Raw genomic sequence first — 19,692 nt, forward strand, 5'->3', positions numbered from 1 at the left:
ATTTAGGATGGAAGACTTTGTATTACACTGTGGTTTTACGCTTGGCATTTTAGGATGTTCATTTGGAGGCAAGTACATGGGTCAAGCAATTACAGATCACTATAATTACATATTTTCATCCGCGTAAGATATTTTGGTATAATAGACAAAAGTTGTAAGATATTTTGTTATAATAGACAAAAGTTGTAAATATTAATTTTATACGAACATACGCGTGAATAACAATCAACGTAATGTTGTAAATATAATATTTGCAAACATCGTATGCAAAACATGTATTTCTATCTTAAGTTTTTTATCATCAACATTTTTGATCTTTCAAATTATCATTTCCAAATATTCATTGTATTATTTACCTATTACTTCGCAGATATAATGTTCGATGGTACGTTGCATCTGTACGCGTGCAAAGATTAATATTGTTTCTTTTGCAAAGAAGTACTAAACCTTATTGCATGAAGTTCGGAAGTCTTTATACACTATCGTTAGAAAACTTTGCTTCGGTAAAAAAAAATATACATATAGTATACATGGTATATGTATATACTAAAAACTAAAATTACATTTTTATTGCAGCTTTCAACTGCATCAATATCGTATTTTACTGTTATATATTCTATGCAAAAGTGATATCACGAAAAATCAGCAACTATTATGTTAAAACCAACTATTAACCTCGAAGACGGGTTTCCGTTTTTAAAAGTTCCAGTCTGAAATAACTAGTGCTTGAAATTGTCAGAAAATGAGTAAAGAGAATGAAATACCTCTATTATTTTTAATTTTCATTCCGTTGCATGCACTTTAAGATGAACTCAAAAATTAAAAGAGATTGAATGTATATCTAGTTTCTTTCTATTCATTTCTATTCTATTCTATTATGTCCAAACGTTTTCGGTTGGATTAGCATCAAGGGATCATGATAGCCATGGAACACAGTTTCGAATCGCAATGCGTATGCGGCATTCATGGCAACATTTGTCTTTCATAAAGCTCGAACAATAATTGAAGTTTTTTCTACAAAATATCTTATTGTTAGAGAAGGGATTCCGTAGAACTTTACCGGCTCCTATTGGCATTTACCAAAAAAAAGGTCGGGAAGGTTTCCATATAAAAGCTTCGCCAGACACTCTCTTATCAAACAGATTGTATATTTCTCCTGCTTTTTTAGTGTTTCTAATAACGAATATATGTTATACAACCACATATTATCATTAAATATCAAAAATATTAAACACTAAAAACCGACTATACATGTTGTACTTCAATAAATACGTGTTTTCCAAAAACTTTGAGGATGCAATTCAACATTCGTTAACGTAATAAGTTGTAGATAATGATATATGTTATGTTATATAAGTACCATCATATCAAAACTGACGTGTACATACGAGCAGCCAGGTAACGATTCTTTTAAGAAACATGTGTACGCTACGAATGCGCGGACTATAATGAAGAACGCGAAGACACGTACTGCTTGGAAAAATCAATTGCGCTTGCGCGAACTTCGGTCAAGACATCATGCAATGACTATTTTTCTGTGAGAAATAAGTATTGTACTTTCGTTACGGCACCAAATCGACGATTAATCGCCCACTTTTCTCTCCCTCGCAAATTGCGAGCAAATTATTTCTATAGCACCTTACATTACATCATGATATTTTATGTTACTTTCTTCGGTATATTTCTGTTAACTTAGGGAATTTTGCATTGGAAAATACGCTAGAAGAAAAATGTCATATAATATTTTTTATTCAAAGAAGAAAATAGATAAAAACGCTTTATCGCAGTATATCTCTCTCAACTGCGTATTAAAGCTCGAACAAGAGTGATATATGTGATATGGATACTCAATTTCTTTATATTCATCGACTTTCTATGGTCGCAATTGGGTTATGGCCTTACCATCGAATAATGCTTGTTCAACTTCAGTGTTCTGTGTTTTCTCTTACTTTGATTAGCTTTATTATATTTCAGGTATGTAAATATATAATAGGCGTATTGTTTTAATACATTATATACGTATAATTGTCTATATCTTATATATAAAATATAGTTGATCATATTTTTATAATTATTCTTCTTTTCCTACTTTTATTACATATATTATTATTTTAGATGCTAAACATATCTTCAGTTTCATGCAAGATTTAAAATTATTTGATAACACTACTTTGAACTGAAAAAATTTATCATGCCTTTGCATTAACTTATGATTGCCATAATTAGTAATTTTTTATTTGTAATTAGTAATAATAGTAATGTAATTATTCAACAATATCAAGAATAAGCTTTTTTACGAAAAGATTAAATAATCGGCAAAATCCGCATTACCTTCATAATTAGCGTCATCTTGCTTCTTTCTCTTAGTCTTTAGAAACTGTTTTTGTTGAAGTCTGATCAAATTTATCCCTCTAAAAAACCCTTACAAAGGTAAAAACATACGCCAAGTACATAAAACAGCAAAACTAATATGATGAAATCCATATGATGATATCCAATTGTTAACTAGCCAAGTAACTAGAAGCAATTCAGTGTGAGGATTTGTAATTTGAAATAATACTGTAGAATGGCAAGAAGATTGTTTTAGTTTTGGAAACGCGACGTTGTAATTTTAGTTTTGTTTTAATAGCGCGGTGATCGCGTTCAGTTTGATATGCGGTTGACGACTTATGTTACTTTGTTTCCGCGGGCGACCACGCAGCGGCGTGAGCAGCGCGAAGGGAGTCGAGATCTGGCAACGAGCGAGTCAAGACGTGTTACGCGCAAGCCAGTTGTTACATTACGTTCTTCTATTTTATTGTACCGTATCTCAGTAAATTCTTGTGTGGATCATCAAGGATTCTTGTCATCTTTATCCCACTTTCGATAACATCCCACAATACTTGGCGTGCCCGGGTCGCAATGGACATGCATTCTTCTAAATTTGTACTGCCTTGAGTATTTTCACTAATGACTCGTAAATCTTTGTATTTGGTAATATTAAAACAAATACATTTACAGTTTTGCACATTAGCGAAGTGATTATGAATATCCCTTTTCATTACTCACTCAATACGACTAATTGACACATACAGTTTACACAAAGTATAGGTAAGACGTACGTTTTAATGCGACCCGGGCAAAGACAAATCTTCTTAATTCTTCTAATTGTCAAATATAAATTGTGACAATTTAAAATTTTCTCTCTCTCTCCCTCTCTCTTTTTTTCTCGGTTTTGTTCTATGAGTATAAAATGTTCCAAAGTATATCTTAAATTGTCAAAATTCATAGTTCAAAATTAGAAGAATTATTTACTTATCATTGCGACATTATCACAATGATTTCATTTAAAACAAATAATTTTAAATTTTTTATAGTTTTTGCGATTTATATCTTTATCATTAGATAAAACATTTTCCATGTATTTTTAATTCAGAATAAATTAAATCGTGCATGTATGAACGCATGTGTGAACGCATGCTTGAGGAACAAAATCGCTTTGCATGTGTATGTGCAAACATATGTACGTGAGTCTGAACCTGAAAATGGAAAACGTCACAGTTATAATATACGATTACAATAGCCTCAGAATTGACTGCATCAATCTTGATCAAATTGGTCGCAATCGAAAGCTTGCACCCATATTATATAATAAAAGTGCCGGTAGATTTTTGATAACGGCTTTAGTTTCTGAAATATTTTAATCATAAGTTTATGTGACCTGTCAAATGACATGAAGTCCTGATAAGCTATATGATACGGTAGCGCTCGACGTATATGCACTGAACTTGGTAACGCTCGATGTTTATGCAGTGACTCTCATTGTTCGGAACCTTATTTGTGATTTTTATGTACTTGGCGTCGCGACGCTATCGCGTCGCTTGATTACGGCGCTATAAATATCTTTGCTTAAAACTATTAGTATTCGCAATAACAAAAAAAGTTAAATTATCAATAACAAATTAAATCAATGGATATATTAAGGTTTATTTAATGATATCCAAGCAACATTTGCATTTTATGCTAATTATATGAGAGTATAATTTCCTAATTTTTTAAACTTATATTAATTGTAGCTTACAACATTTCTAACTACAGAATGGACTATTGAGTTTATCGTTGAAATTCTTTCTACATCATTTTTTATTCTTTTGAGCGCAACAGTTTATAATTCTTTTTGGCGTAACACGCATGTTGTAAGTTGAGTTTTTTACAGTGTGCTTCTAAACATAAACGTGTTATATAAATCAGACTTCATACACTATACTTTTTATAATTTAATATTTATAATTTAAAATTTATCAGAGAAATAGAGAATGATATTATTGATATGATAGGTTAAGCGTGCATTGCAAAATCTTCAGTATATCTGCAGTGACTTAAAGGACGACAACGAAATTGCCATAATAAAAAGATACGGATACATTGCAAAATGTGCTACAATTGGAATGACATGTAAGAATATATCAATTATTATTTATTATGTTTTAGCGCGCTTTTTAATATAAAATATTATACCACAAGTGTGCGAACATGAAAGTAAATTAGAAAGAAGAGTGGGTATTATTAGCAACCTACCAAATTATTACAGAAAAATGAAAAAGTCAGACAAAAATAAGAAGATAATAAACGTCAAAAATTTGAGAGATATACTTATGCTATATTTCGATATACAGGAGGATAGATTTATGTGATCACTACATATGTTTTAAACCATCTTCAGTGTTCATGATGTGCCTCTTCTTTATCCTAACTCTTTTGCCAATTCTGCCGCGGATTTGCGGCATCTTTTTCCTCGTAAATGAATCCGAGCCATATCGCAATATATATATTAGAACTGAATATTTTGTCGATGAAGAAAAATATTTTTATTTTATTTTGCTGCATCTGTACGCAGTCCAGTACATAGCTGGAGGTACAACATTAGTGGCAGGTACATTTCTGACAGGTTATTTCACATATTGTTGTGGATTATGTAACATTGCCAGGTAAGAGTGAGAAAATAATAAAAGCAATAAAAGTAAACAGAATGGAGTATTATGATCACATATAAAATCTTTATTTTCGAGAACAAATTTAGGAAAAAAATATTTGTAATTTATTTGTAGTTACCGTATCGAACAGGCAATGCGGATAAAGAGTGACGATGTAACTAATCCGACTAACAAGAGACAGGTTGACAAGAAGATAAGTCATGCAGTGGAAATTCATCGCACAACTCTTAAGTATGTTCTATTTCATAGTACGCATGCACGCACGCACACACGCGCGCTCACACACACACAAAAGTGTAGGATATGTATGTTACATATAAAATAAAGCATTTATATGTTTTTCATAGGATTCTTGAATTCTGTTTATATAACTTCGAGGAAACATGCTTTCTTATAATAGTGCTTATTGTAATTTGCTTGAGTCTTCATCTGCTTGGAGTAAGAATTTCAGCATAAAACTAACTCTCACCTTTATTAAATGTTTTATTCATCACTGTAACAAGACGTTAAAGGACAAGATTTGGAGCTGCAGAAAATTATATGTAGGCGATCCAAAAAGTAATGAGACTGGTCCTGCCAGAGGACTTAAAACAATGCAAAGTGACACCTGTATAATTACATGTACCTGAACATCTCTTGTGTCAACTTTGAAAATTCCGTTCCGATCGGTTCAGTTTGTAACCATTAGTGCGTTAATCGATCGTATAAATAGTGTTTGCAGTTTTCCTCGGACAAACAATGTAAAGAAATATATTGACCAACGATATGTGATTGAATTTTGTGTTTGCAATTTTGTTCGATTAAAAAACTCGGCTTCGGATACTTATGCAACGTTACAAGAAGCTTTTAAAGAATAATGTGTATCACGAGCAACATGTTTTCGTTGGCATGCCGCGTCTCTGGACGGTCGTGAGAGCGCAGAAGACAAGGAGAGTCCAAGTACTATCATTAATGATGTGATAATGAATATAACCAGCGCAATCATACGAGAAAACTGACGCATGTATCGATGTATTAAAGTAAATGTTGTACCACTTAAGAAAAAATGTCCGAATAAAAAAATTGAAGACATTCTATTGCTCTACGACAATGCGCAGTCCCATGTCGCGCAATCTATGTGACAATTTGGAAGGATAAGAAGATTAACATAACTTCTCTCCTTCCGTACAGCTCCTAGGTTTGGGTGTGACTTCTGGTTGTTCTCAAAAGTCAAGAAGGAGTCCAGAGGACGAAAATGTGGCGAGGATGAAGAGGTTGCAAAAGCAATGAAGGCACAGAGCTAACAGCTCTTTACAAATGGCCTAGATTTCGTCTTCGAAAAGTAGATAACGCACTGAACACAGTTGTTTTCACTGGGGACTATTGTGAAACGGACCACGTGAATTTAGATTAAAAATACAGTTTTGTATTTTATAAAGCATTTGTCTCATTACTTTTTGGACTATCTTCGAAGTAGAATGACATAAAAATAATTGTGTGTATGTTGAAATCGTATTATTAGTAGAATTATTAACAATATGTAAGATCTTTCATATGAGAAACATTTTGCACATTTTGCTAATTAAAAATTAATGTAAGAGATATGCGTGTATACACACACACACACACACACACACACACACACACACACACACAGAGGATGTCTCAGAACTCCCTTACTGCCGGTTAATGGTATAGTTTGGACTTAGCTCAGTCGAAAAGTCCTGTACCATTTTGCGATTTTTGCAATAATAACCGAGTTATTAACGATAATGATGTTAACGTACGGGAGCGCGGCTCGTCCAGCGAGGCCATCGGTAAAAGTACAGTGAGGCGCGGTGAAGACAGTGATGCCAGAAAGCGTGCCACGATTCGCGAGAGCATTCCCACTCCATCCCCTCCGCATGCTACAAAACACGACAATTTGCGAAAATCGCAAAATGGTACAGGACTTTTTGACACAGCTAAGTACAATCCATACGCCATTAACCGGAGGTAACAGAGTTATGAGACACCACATATACGTGCATATCTCTAGAATTTTATATATAAATTGTATATATAAATTCTGACTTTGAGGCTTTCATGGCTCTTATTTTCGTCACTAGTGATGGCTTCCCGATAGATACCGCGTTCCTTGACAGCTCCGTGCCAACGTTTCGTAAACATTGCAGTTCGCATCATCTGGGCTCCAAGTACTGAGCTCCCTTGGTTTGCGATAGTCCTTATATACTCACATTTCCTCTCTATTTCTTCAGTTGGTGAGGAGAGGTGGAGGGTTTCAGCCGATCATGGTGTTTTTGATTAATGAGCTGATTAATTACAAAACAGGAAGGGCAGCGTGCCAACTAGGATTTACCTGATACCCATTATCACAATTCGACAATTAGTATGGCAGGATGCTTGAAAATTTTTAAACCTTCACGATGTTTTCTGCAAAGTAGCCTTGTCAAGGAGCTAAGATTGTAGTCTTGACGTACTGAACGGAACCTCCAGCCTCCATCCAGTGTTCGGCTACGGCTGACTGAATGAAGTGAGAGTATTAGGCACATCGCTGGTGTTTTTTGATCCGTGTACTGATCTTCCTCCCGGCTTCTCCAATGTACACTTTTCCGCAATAGCATGGGATATTGTATATACCTGGGATTGCCAAGGGAGATCTCCAATCCTTAGGGGTGGGTAAGGTAAAAACACCAGAAGGGAGGAAGCACTTAAAAGCTTAAAAATGAATGACGACATACTAATTCTACCAGCGGACAAAGATAATATTACGGTAATAATAGACAAAGGAGATAATACAATCAAGGCATACTCTCGGATTCCAACATAAACAAAGATCTCAAACGCGATCCGACGTCCAGCGTAAAGAAGAAAACTTCCTCTGTTATAAAGAAGGCAGATCTATCTCCTCAAACTACAACAAAACCTTTTCCCCAAAGAATCCTCAACTCCCAGACTTTATGGTCTTCCCAAGATTCACAAAGAATCCCTTGCGACCGATTGTTAGTAATAGTGGCAGTAATAATAGCAGTCCCACTTATCAAGTAGTCCATTTTTTTCACTAAATCTCTCTAAGGACTTACCGGCCTCAACAATTACCACATCAAGAATTGAATGGACTTTGTGAACAGAATCACCAAGAGAAAAACCAGACTAAACGACATTTTAGTTAGCTTCGATGCATTTTTAACACTCTAACATCCAGTTTACGATGGATGAACAAAATAACAAATCACTTTTCTGGATGTACTGGTTAGTAGACATGAAGATAACACCTTGCGTCATCGAGTTTATCGAAAACCAACACTCAGTGACCGATACTTTCATGCAAATTCCCATCATCTTGCCCAAAAGAACTCTATCAGTAGTTTACTGGTTTACACAGCACTCATCATCTCCGAACCAACTTCTCTGAACGAAGAGCTGAGACAGCTCAATCAGAGCTTAACAAAGAATGGATACAACAGAGATATTGACCGCACAATACAGAGGTTGAGAAACAAAATTTCAGATGTTACCAGCACTAAGACGCCGGATGCAGACAAGGAAAAAAACATATAGCTGTCCTTCTGTATATTCGAGGCGCGATAGATTGCATTAGTAGGGTTCTGAGTAAACACAACATCAGAGTGATCTTCAAACCTCAAAACAAGATCTCTCAATTGCTACTCAATCTTAAGGATCAGAGACCTCCCTTGGCAATCCCAAAGGTGTATACAAGATTTCATGCTCTTGCGGAAAGGTGTACATTGAAGAAGATTAGTACACGGATCAAAGAACACCAGGGATGTGCCAAATACGGTCACTTCACTCAGTCAGCCATAACCAAATACTGGATGGAGACTGGACATTTCATTCAGTACGACAAGACTACGATCTTGGTTCCTACACAAGGCTACTTTGCAAAAAACATCGTGAAGGTTTAGAACTTTTCAAGCACCCTGACAACTTAATTGACGAACCGTGATAAAGGTTATCATGTAAATCCCATTTGGCACGCTGCCCTCCCTGTTTTGTAATTGATCAACTGATTTATCAAAACCACCATGATCGGCCTCCACCCCTCCACCAACTGAAGAAATAGGGGAGAAATGTGGGCATATAAGGACTATCGGAAACCAAGGGAAATCAGTATCGGAGCTCAGCCCTGATGATGCGGACTGCATGTCTGCGAAACATTGGCACAAACTGTCAAGAAATGCGATATCTATCCAGAAGCCATTACTACTTATATATAAATTCTTTACTAATATCTATTACAAAAAAGTGTAATGTGTAACATATTATTTCAGATTCTTCATGCTGTTTGTTTTGCGTTTAGGATGGAAGAATTTCTATCACACTTTGGTTTTACGATTGGCTTTTTAGGATTTTCCTTTGCAGGCAACTATGTGGGTGAAGCAATTACAGATCACTATAATTACATATTTTCAACCGCGTAAGATATTTTGTTATAATAGATTAAAGTTGTAAATATTAAGGTTATACGAACATATGCGTGAATAACAATCAACGTAATGTTGTAAATATAATATTTGCAAATCGTCTATAAAATATGTATTTCTATCTTAAGTTTTTTATCATCAATATTTCTGATAGTTTAAATTATCATTTTCATATATTCATTTTATTATTTACCTATTACTTCGCAGATATACTATTCGATGGTACGTTGCACCTGTACGCGTACAGAGATTAATATTGTTTCTTTTGCAAAGAGGTACTAAGTCTTATGGCCTGATCTTCGGTTGTCTTTATACACTATCTTTAGAAAACTTTGCTTCGGTAAAACTATATACGTATACTATATACATTATATGTGTCAAGACGTATGTATAGTATACATAGTATATGTATAAAACTAAAATGACATTTTCATTGCAGCTTTCAACTACATCAATATCATATGTTACTATTATATATTCTATACAAAAGTGATATTTGTATAAACCAACAAATGTTATGTTAAAAACAACTATTAAATTCGAAGATGGGTTTCCGTTCTTAAAAGTTCCGTTCTGAAAGAACAAGTTTTTGAAATTGTAAGAAACTGAATAAAGAGAATGAAATATTTCCATTATATGTTTAAATTTCATTACGTTGCATGCACATTAAGATGAACTCAAAAATTAAAAGTGATCTAATGTATATCTAGTTTCCGTCTATTCACTTCTATTCCATTCACATATTTCTTCTATTCTATTTTATTATGTCCAAACGTTTTCGGTTGGATTAGCCTCAAGGGATCATGATGGCCACGGAACACAGTTTCGAAACGCAATGCGTATGCGGCATTCATGACAAAATTTGTCCTTCATTAAGCTCGAACGATAATTAAACGATAATTGAAGCTTTCTCTAAAAAATATCTTAGAGAAGGGGTTCCGTAGAACTTTATTGGCCCCAATTGGAATTTCCTAATAAACGGTCTAGAAGGTTTCCATATAAAAGTTTCGCCAGACTCTCTTATCAAACAGATTGTATATTCCTCCTGCTTTTGTAGTGTTTCTAATAACGAATATATGTTATACAATCACATATTATAATTAAATATCAAAAATATTAAACACTAAAAACCAACTATATATATTGTACTTCAATAAATACGTGTTTTCCAAAAACTTTGAGGATGCAAGTCAACATTCGTTTCAAACGGAATAAGATATAATGATATATGATAATATTATATAATTACCATCATATCAAAACTGTACGTACGATGAGCCAGGCGCTCCTTTTAAGAAACATGTGTACGCTATGAATACGCTGACTATAATGAAGAACGCGAAGACACGTACTTCTTGGAAAAATCAATTGCGCTTGCGCGAACTTTGCTCAAGATATCATGTCATGACTATTTTTCTGTGAGAAATAAGTATTGTACTTTCGTTGTGGCGCCAAATCGATCGATTAAGCGCCCACTTTTCTCTCCCTCGTAAATTGCGAACAAATTATTTCTATAGCACCTTACATTACATCTTGATATTTCATGTTACTTTCTTCGGTATATTTCTGTTAAAGTAGGGAATTTTACATTAGAAAATATACAAGAAGAAAAATATCATGTAATATTCTTTATTCAAAGAAGAAAATAGATAAAAACGCTTTATCGCAGTATATCACTCCCAAATACGTGTGGAAGCTCGAACAAGACTGATCTATGTGATATGGATACTCAATTTCTTTATATTCATCGACTTTCTATGGTCGCAATTGGGTTATGGCCTTACCATCGAACAATGCTTGTTCAACTTCAGTGTTCTGTGTTTTCTCTTACTGTGATTAGCTTTATTATATTTCAGGTATGTAAATATATATTAATGGACGTATATTTTTCTATATAGTCTCTAAAAAATATAGGTGTTCATCTTTATAATTATTATTCTTTTCCTACTTTTGTTATATATATTATTATTTTAGATGCTAAACATATCTTCAGTTTCATGCAAGATTTAAAATTATTTGATAACACTACTATGAACAGAAAACATTGGTTATGCCTTTGTATTAACTTATGATTGCCATAATTAGTAATTTTTTATTTGTAATTAGTAATAATAGTAATGTAATTATTCAACAATATCAAGAATAAGCTTTTTTATAAAAAGATTAAATAATCGGCAAAATCCGCATCACCTTCATAATTAGCGTCATCTTGCTTCTTTCTCTTAGTCTTTAGAAACTGTTTTTGTTGAAGTCTGATAAAATTTATTACGGCGTTATAAATATCTTTACTTAAAATTATTAGTATTCGCAATAACCAAAAAGAGTTAAATTATCAATAACACATTACAGCAATGGATACATTACGGTATATTTAATGATATCCAAGCAACATTTGCATTTTATGCTAATTATATGAGAGTATAATTTCCTAATTTTTTAAATACTTAACTTAATTATAGCTTACAACATTTCTAACTACAGAATGGACTATTGAGTTTATCGTTGAAATTCTTTCTACATCACTTATTTTTCTTTTGTGCGCAACAGTTTATAATTCTTTTTGGAGTAACACGCATGTTGTAAGTTGAGTTTTTTACAATGTGCTTCTAACTATAAACATGTGATATAAATCAGACTTCATACACTACACTTTTTATAATTTAATATTTATAATTTAAAATTTATCAGAGAAATAGAGAATTATATTATTGATATGATAGGTTAAGCGTGTATTGAAAAATCTTCAGTATATCTGCAGTGACTTAAAGGACGAAAACGAAATTGCCATACTAAAAAGATACGGATACATTGCAAAATGTGCTACAATTGGAATGACATGTAAGAATATATTAATTATTATTTATTATTATGGTTTAGCGCACGCTTTATGATATAAAATATTATACCCCAAGTGTGCGAACATGAAAGTAAGTAAGGAAGAAGAGTGGGTATTATTAGCAACCTACCAAATTATTACAGAAAAATGAAAAAGTCGAACAAAAATAAGAAAATAATAGACATCAAAAATTTGAAACATATATTTATCATGTATTTCGATATATAAAATAGGATAGATTTATTTGATCACTACATATGTTTTTAAACCATCTTCAGTGTTCGTAATGTGCATTTCCTTCATCGGAATTCTTTTGCCAATTCTGCCGCGGATTTTCGGCATCTTTTTCCTCGTAAATGAATCCGAGCCATATCGCATCACATATATCAAGACTGAATATTTTGTCGATGAAGCAACATATTTTTATTTTATTTTGCTGCATCTGTACGCAGTCTACTACATAGCTGGAGGTACAACATTAGTGGCAGGAATAATTGTGGCAGGTTATTTTACATATTGTTGTGGATTATTTAACATTGCCAGGTAAGAGTGAGAAAATAATTTAAAAAAGTAAAAGTGAACAGAATGGAGCAATACATATAAAATCTTCTTTATTTCGAGAACAATTTTAGGAAAAAAATTGTTGTAATTTATTTGTAGTTACCGTATCGAACAGGCAATGCGGATAAAGAGTGACGATGTAACTAATCCGACGAACAAGAGGCAGGTTGACAAGAAGATAAGTCATGCAGTGGACATTCATCGCACAACTCTTAAGTATGTTCTATTCCATAGCGCGCGCGCGGACACACACACGCGCGCTCACACACACACAAAAGTGTAGGATATGTATGTTACATAGAAAATAAAACATTTATACTTTTTTCATAGGATTCTTGAATTCTATCTATATAACTTCGAGGAAACATCCTTTCTTATAATAGTGCTTATTGTAATTTGCTTGAGCCTTCATCTGTTTGGAGTAAGAATTTCAGCAAAAAACTAAATCTCACCTTTATTAAATGTTTTATTCATCACTGTAACAAGACGTTAAAGGACAAGATTTGGAGCTGCAGAAAATTATATGTAGGCGATCCAAAAAGTAATGAGACTGGTCCTGCTAGAGGACTTAAAACAATGCAAAGTGACACCTGCATAACTACATGTACCTAAACATCTATTGTGTCAACTTTGAAAATTCCGTTCCGATCGGTTCAGTTTATAACCATTAGTGCGTAAATCGATCGCATAAATAGTGTTTGCAGTTTTCCTCCGAAAAACAATGTGGAGAAAAATATTGACCAACGATATGTGATTGAATTTTGTGTTTGCAATTTTGTTTGATTAAAAAACTCGGCTTCGGATACTTATACAACGTAAAATTAACAAATAGTACGTTAAATAGATACCACGTTCCTTGACAGCTCCGTACCGACGTTTCGTAAACATTGCAGTTCGCATCATCTGGGCTCCGGGTGCTGAGTTCCCTTAGTTTGCGGTAGTCCTTATATACACACATTTCCTCTTTCTTTCTTCAGTTGGTGAGGAGAGGTGGAGGGTTTCAGCCGAACATGGTGTTTTTGATTGATTAGCTGATCAATAAAAAAACAGGAAGAACAGCGTACCAAATGGGATTTACCTGATACCCTTTATAACGGTTCAGATTATCAGGATGTTTCACAATTTCTAAATCTTCACGATGTTTTCGAGTAAAGTAGCCTTGTAAAGGAGCTAAGATTGTAGTCTTGACTGAACGGAATCTCCAGTTTCAATCCAGTGTTCGGCTACGGCTGACTGAAAGAAGTGAGCGTATTAGGCACATCGCTGGTGTTTTTTGATCCGTGTACTGATCTTCTTCCCTGTTTCTTCAATGTACACTTTTCCGCAAGAGCATGGGATATTGTATACACCTGGGATTGCCAAGGGAGATCTCCAATCCTTAGGGTTGGGTAAGGTAAAAACATCAGCAGGGAGGAAGCACTTAAAAGCTTAAAAATGAATGACGACATACTATTTCTACCAGCGGACAAAGATAATATTACGGTAATAATAGACAAAAGAGATAATACAATCAAGGCATACTCTCGGATTCCAACGTACACCACGATCTCAAACGCGATCCGACGTCCAGCGTAGAGAAGAAAACTTCCTCTCTTATAAAAAAGGCAGATCTATCTCCTCAAACTACAACAAAACCTTTTCCCCAAAGAATCCTCAGCTCCCAGACTTTATGGTCTTCCCAAGATTCACAAAGAATCCCTTGCGACCGATTGTTAGTAATAGTGGCAGTAATAGTAGCAGTCCCACTTATCAAGTAGTCCATTTTTTTCACTCAATCTCTCTAAGGACTTACCGGCCTCAACAATTACCACATCAAGAATTAAATGGACTTTGTGAACAGAATCACTAAGAGAAAAACCAGACCAAACGACATTTTAGTTAGCTTCGATGTATTATCCTTGTTTACAAATGTTCCGGTACAAGATACTTTGAATATTATCGAGGAATGCGGAAGAATCCCTCCTAACCTTCTCCCAGTAATAGAACATTGCCTCACTTCAATCTACTTCCAGTTCAAAGGAGAATTTTTGAACAAATCTCTGGGGCAGCAATGGGATCATCCATCATTGCAAACATCTTCATGGAACATTTCGAAAATGAAATCCTGATCATCTTACCACTAAAACCCGCCACATGGTTTCGATATGTAGACGACACTTTCGTCGTCTGGAGCCATGGCAGGGAAACCCTACCTCACTTCCCCATATTTATTAATTTTCAATACTCTAACATCCAGTTTACGATGGATGAACAAAATAACAAATCCCTTTTCTGGATGTACTGGTTAGTAGACATGAAGATAACACTTTGCGTCATCGAGTTTATCGAAAACCAACACTCAGTGACCGATACTTTCATGCAAATTCCCATCATCTTGCCCAAAAGAACTCTATCGATAGTTTACTGGTTTACACAGCACTCATCATCTCCGAACCAACTTCTCTGAACGAAGAGCTGAGATATCTCAATCAGAACTTAACAAAGAATGGATACAACACCAGAGATATTAACCGCACAATAACAGAGGTTGAGAAACAAAATTTCAGATGTTACCAGCACTAAGACGCCGGATGCAGACAAGGAGAAAAAACATATAGCTGTCCTTCTGTATATTCAAGGCACGATAGATTGCATTAGTAGGGTTCTGAGTAACACATCAGGGTGATCTTCAAACCTCAAAACAAGATCTCTCAATTGCTACTCAATCTTAAGGATCAGAGACCTCCCTTGGCAATCCCAATGGTGTATACAAGATTCCATGCTCTTGCGGAAAAGTGTTAATTGAAGAAACCGGAAAGAAGATCAGTACACGGATCAAAGAACACTAGGGATGTGTCTAATACAGTCTGGTCTTTCAGTCAGCCATAGCCGAACACTGGTTGGAGACTGGTCATTTCGTTCAGTCCGACAAAACTACAATCTTGGTTCCTACACACAAGGCTACTTTGCAAAGAACAACGTGAAGGTTTAGAAATTTTCAAGCATCCTGCCATACTAATTGTCGAACTGTGATAAAGGTTATCAGGTAAATCCTAGTTGGCACGCTGCCCTTCATGTTTTGTAATTGATCAGCTCATTAATCACAATCACCATGATCGGCCTCCACCCCTCCACCATTTGAAGAAATAGATGGAAAATGTGGGTGTATAAGGACTATCGCAAACCAAGGGAGCTCAGTATCGGAGCTTAGCCCTGATCATGCGGACTGCATGCCTGCGAAATGTTGGCACAAACTGTCAAGGAATGCGATATCTATCCGGAAGCCATTACTACTTATATATAACTTCTTTAATAATATCTATTACAAAAAAGTGTAATGTGTAACATATTATTTCAGATCCTTCATACTGTTTGTTTTGCGTTTAGGATAGAAGAATTTCTATTACACTTTGGTTGTGCGATTGGCTTTTTAGGATTTTCCTTTGCAGGCAACTACGTGGGTGAAGCAATTACAGATCACTATAATTACATATTTTCAACCGCGTAAGATATTTTGTTATAATAGATTAAAGTTGTAAATATTAAGGTTATACGAACATATGCGTGAATAACAATCAACGTAATGTTGTAAATATAATATTTGCAAATCGTCTGTAAAATATGTATTTCTATCTTAAGTTTTTTATCATCAATATTTTTGATAGTTTAAATTATCATTTTCATATATTCATTTTATTATTTACCTATTACTTCGCAGGTATAATGGTCAATGGTACGTTGCACCTGTACGCGTACAGAGATTAATATTGTTTCTTTTGCAAAGAGGTACTAAGTCTTATGGCCTGACCTTCGGTTGTCTTTATACACTATCTTTAGAAAGCTTTGCCTCGGTAAAACTATATACATATACTATATACATTATATGTCAAGACGTATGTATAGTATACATAGTATATGTATAAAACTAAAATGACATTTTCATTGCAGCTTTCAACTACATCAATATCGTATGTTACTGTTATATATTCTATACAAAAGTGATATTTGTATAAATCAGCAAATATTATGTTAAAAACAACTATTAAATTCGAAGATGGGTTTCCGTTCTTAAAAGTTCCGTTCTGAAATAACTAGTGCTTGAAATTGTTAGAAAATGAATAAAGAGAATGAAATATTTCCATTATACGTTTAAATTTCATTACGCTGCATGCATATTAAGATGAACTCAAAAATTAAAAGTGATTGAATGTATATCTAGTTTCCTTCTATTCTATTGACATATTTCTTCTATTCTATTCTATTATGTCCAAACGTTTTCGGTTGGAATAGCATCAAGCGACTATGATGAGCACAGTTTCGAATCGCAATGTGTATGCAGCATTTAGCTAAATTTGTCTTTCGATCATGATCGAATAACTCAAGCTTTTTCTAGAAATCATCTTAGAGAAACGGTTTTCCTCCTGACTTCTATCTGGAAATCCTCGTCTAACGGTTTCCAAGTAAAAGTTTGTCGGACACTCTCTTATCAAAGAGACTGTATATTCGTCTCGCTTTTTTAATATTCTTAATATGAAATATATGTTACGTAGCAGTTTATGAGGTTTTCCGACACCTACCATGCATACGATATATACATACAAGCTACTACCACGGAGTTTTGTCTAACAATCAAGTTGCCGCCGCGGCATACACATCGCGGCTTATACAAAACCTTTGGTGGCATTCTTTAATTTTCCGTCACTTCCGTCCTTAAGGCAACCACTCGATTATATTGGGTTGAGTTAACATAAATAATTAAAAACTTCCTTCCTCGCCAGTAGTTATTTAAACGAATAAAAACTTTGAGGTTGACCAAACTGGCAACTTTATTATATATTCATCCACGACGTTATGCTATCTTACACTTGATAAGAACCCAAAGCTGGGGTCGAAACGTTGTGGATGAATATATAATAAAGTTGCCAGTTTGGTCAACCTCAAAGCTTTTATTCGTTTTAATATAAATAAGTTCGGTTACAAGAATAAAAAAGCATGTTTTAAATCTAAGAATTATGACTCATTGCAAATGCACATAATTGTAATTAACAAGAAAGCACTTGTAATCAATTGAAACCCAGTACTGTTCAAAATACCTTATATGAAGTTTACTATTTAACCCTTAAAATGGAAAATAAAAGCGTGCATATTCGGCGTAATGCTATGAGAATTTAATCAAGGCAATTCTGCTAATGAAGACATGGCGTGAAAAATTTGTAGTGTATAAGTACGGTAAGTACGGTGTAAGGCAGTAATAATAGAAAGAGCAGTGCAAAAGTGTGAAATTTTGTTCTAGGGACCAGAGCTTGAAGGATGAACTACGGTCTGGACGTCATTCTCGTGATTTTAATGAGAAAGCAAATTACAAATATTAATGGATGAAAACCAGCGCTTAATAACACAAGAGTTAGCAAGTAGACTAGAAACATCACATATGGCCATATGCAGGCACGTAGAAAAACCTGGAAAGGTTAGCAAGGTAGAGAATTAGGTGCCTCACGTATTTACTGAAGCAAACAAAGCAGAACTTGGCTATAGCTACAAGTTTCCTCACTTGGCAGGAGTCATTTCTGACACATATCGTTACTGCAGATGAAAAATAGATTCAATATGATATTTTGTCCGTAAAAGGTAATAAATGGACAGAAATCAACAACCTCAATTAGATCCAAACTGTAATCATATTGCTGCACGACCACATACCATAAAAGTCAACCAGGAAACAATTTTACAGTTGGTATGATTAGTTCTTTTTCATCCACCGTACTCTCCGGATCCTGCACCATCTAATTACATATACCTATTTCGTTCATAGCAAAACACATTACTAAATGGAAAAAATTTAATAATGATGAAGAAGTCAAAACCTTTATACAAAACTTTTTTCAATCAAAGGATGAAAACTTCTATTTTAGTATTAACCAATTGTCTTTAAAATGGAAAAGTGTCATAAATAATAATAGAGATTATATAATTGATTGAATGTAATTCTAATTGATTGAATGTATTTTGTTAATAAATAAAAGAACTATTGAATATAACCGAACTTGTGTACAACTGAATAAAAGGCGAGGATGCGTATTTATCGGGCAGTGTCCTGACCATTCTCAAACAAGTCATAAGACTATTATTACTGATGTATCCCGAACACCAAGTTATTAAGTATCCGTTCATTGCTGATACCCTGTACTAATTCATTTTGGAAATATATCACAACACTGTTACACTGTAATCGCTTGCTCCTATTTTTGTATTTCAGCCACCTCTCTTACAGTTATAACTCATATTATCAAAACCCAGGACGACTATATGCTAACTCAATAAATACGTGTTTCCCAAAAAAATGAAAGTTGAGGATGCACTTCAACATTCGTTACAAACAGAATAAGTTGCAGATATAATCATATGATATATCATATGTTATATAATTACTATCATATAAAAACGTGTAATAATATACGTTACAACACATATTATTATTAAAAACATTAAACACATATTGTTAAAAACATATTATTATTAAAAACATTAAACATTAAAAAACGAGATGCTGATGAGCGTTTTGCAAACCATTTGAGGATGCAATTCAACATTCGTTTCAAACGTAATAAGTTGTAGATAATGATATATGATATGCTATATAATTACTATCATATCAAAACTGACTGTGTACGTACGAGCAGCCAGGTAACGCTCCTTTTGAAAAACATGTGTACGCTACGAATGCATGGACTGTAATGAAGAACGCGAAGACACGTACTGCTTGGAAAAATCAATTGCGCTTCCGCGAACGGTCAAGACATCATACAATGACTATTTTTCTGTGAGAAAGAAATATTCGTTGTACTTTCGTTACGGCACCAAATCGATCGATTAAACGCCCACTTTTATCTCCCTCGCAAATTGCGAGCACATTATTTCT

General features: G+C 34.2%; 2 protein-coding genes and 1 long non-coding RNA gene across 13 annotated transcripts in view; 2 read left to right on the forward strand and 1 right to left on the reverse strand.

Annotated features, from left to right (window-relative positions):
* The window catches only part of LOC105279415, a 115,457-nt gene that overhangs the window by 18,704 nt on the left and 77,061 nt on the right, over positions 1–19,692 (reverse strand). For 2 of the 11 annotated variants that reach the window (XR_003406193.1, XR_003406195.1), the window contains exon 4: positions 19,448–19,591. The exons of the other annotated variants lie outside the window; for them this stretch is intronic. This is a non-coding gene — a long non-coding RNA (uncharacterized LOC105279415). The remainder of the gene's footprint in view (positions 1–19,447; positions 19,592–19,692) is intronic. 11 annotated transcript variants of the gene reach the window in all.
* Positions 1,666–10,029, forward strand: LOC109610891. Its single transcript, XM_026967892.1, has 9 exons — positions 1,666–1,974; positions 4,056–4,175; positions 4,317–4,434; positions 4,703–4,967; positions 5,088–5,204; positions 5,321–5,411; positions 9,245–9,390; positions 9,605–9,737; positions 9,837–10,029. The coding sequence occupies exons 1-9, from the start codon at positions 1,840–1,842 to the stop codon at positions 9,888–9,890; spliced, it is 1,179 nt and encodes a 392-aa protein (XP_026823693.1). The 5' UTR covers positions 1,666–1,839; the 3' UTR covers positions 9,891–10,029.
* LOC105278164 (odorant receptor 13a) lies at positions 11,075–16,917 on the forward strand. The gene is made up of 9 exons (XM_011337022.3): positions 11,075–11,253; positions 11,857–11,976; positions 12,118–12,235; positions 12,512–12,776; positions 12,894–13,010; positions 13,125–13,215; positions 16,132–16,277; positions 16,492–16,624; positions 16,722–16,917. Exons 1-9 carry the CDS (start codon positions 11,119–11,121, stop codon positions 16,773–16,775), a joined length of 1,179 nt encoding a protein of 392 aa, XP_011335324.2. The 5' UTR covers positions 11,075–11,118; the 3' UTR covers positions 16,776–16,917.

This window comes from Ooceraea biroi, chromosome 2 (assembly GCF_003672135.1).
Source record: "Ooceraea biroi isolate clonal line C1 chromosome 2, Obir_v5.4, whole genome shotgun sequence".
Taxonomy (NCBI): Eukaryota; Metazoa; Arthropoda; class Insecta; order Hymenoptera; family Formicidae; genus Ooceraea; species Ooceraea biroi.

What these genes read in the sequence shown, in the direction of transcription:
- LOC109610891 (XM_026967892.1), top strand. Translation starts at nt 1,840, where the DNA reads ATGGATACTCAATTTCTTTATATTCATCGACTTTCTATGGTCGCAATT. An exon ending in TGCTACAATTGGAATGACAT is followed by an intron (nt 4,435 to 4,702) that starts GTAAGAATATAT and finishes AACCATCTTCAG; the next exon opens with TGTTCATGATGTGCCTCTTC. An exon ending in ATTCATCGCACAACTCTTAA is followed by an intron (nt 5,205 to 5,320) that starts GTATGTTCTATT and finishes TGTTTTTCATAG; the next exon opens with GATTCTTGAATTCTGTTTAT.
- LOC105278164 (XM_011337022.3), top strand. Translation starts at nt 11,119, where the DNA reads ATGGATACTCAATTTCTTTATATTCATCGACTTTCTATGGTCGCAATT. An exon ending in ATTCATCGCACAACTCTTAA is followed by an intron (nt 13,011 to 13,124) that starts GTATGTTCTATT and finishes CTTTTTTCATAG; the next exon opens with GATTCTTGAATTCTATCTAT. An exon ending in TGAGCCTTCATCTGTTTGGA is followed by an intron (nt 13,216 to 16,131) that starts GTAAGAATTTCA and finishes ATATTATTTCAG; the next exon opens with ATCCTTCATACTGTTTGTTT.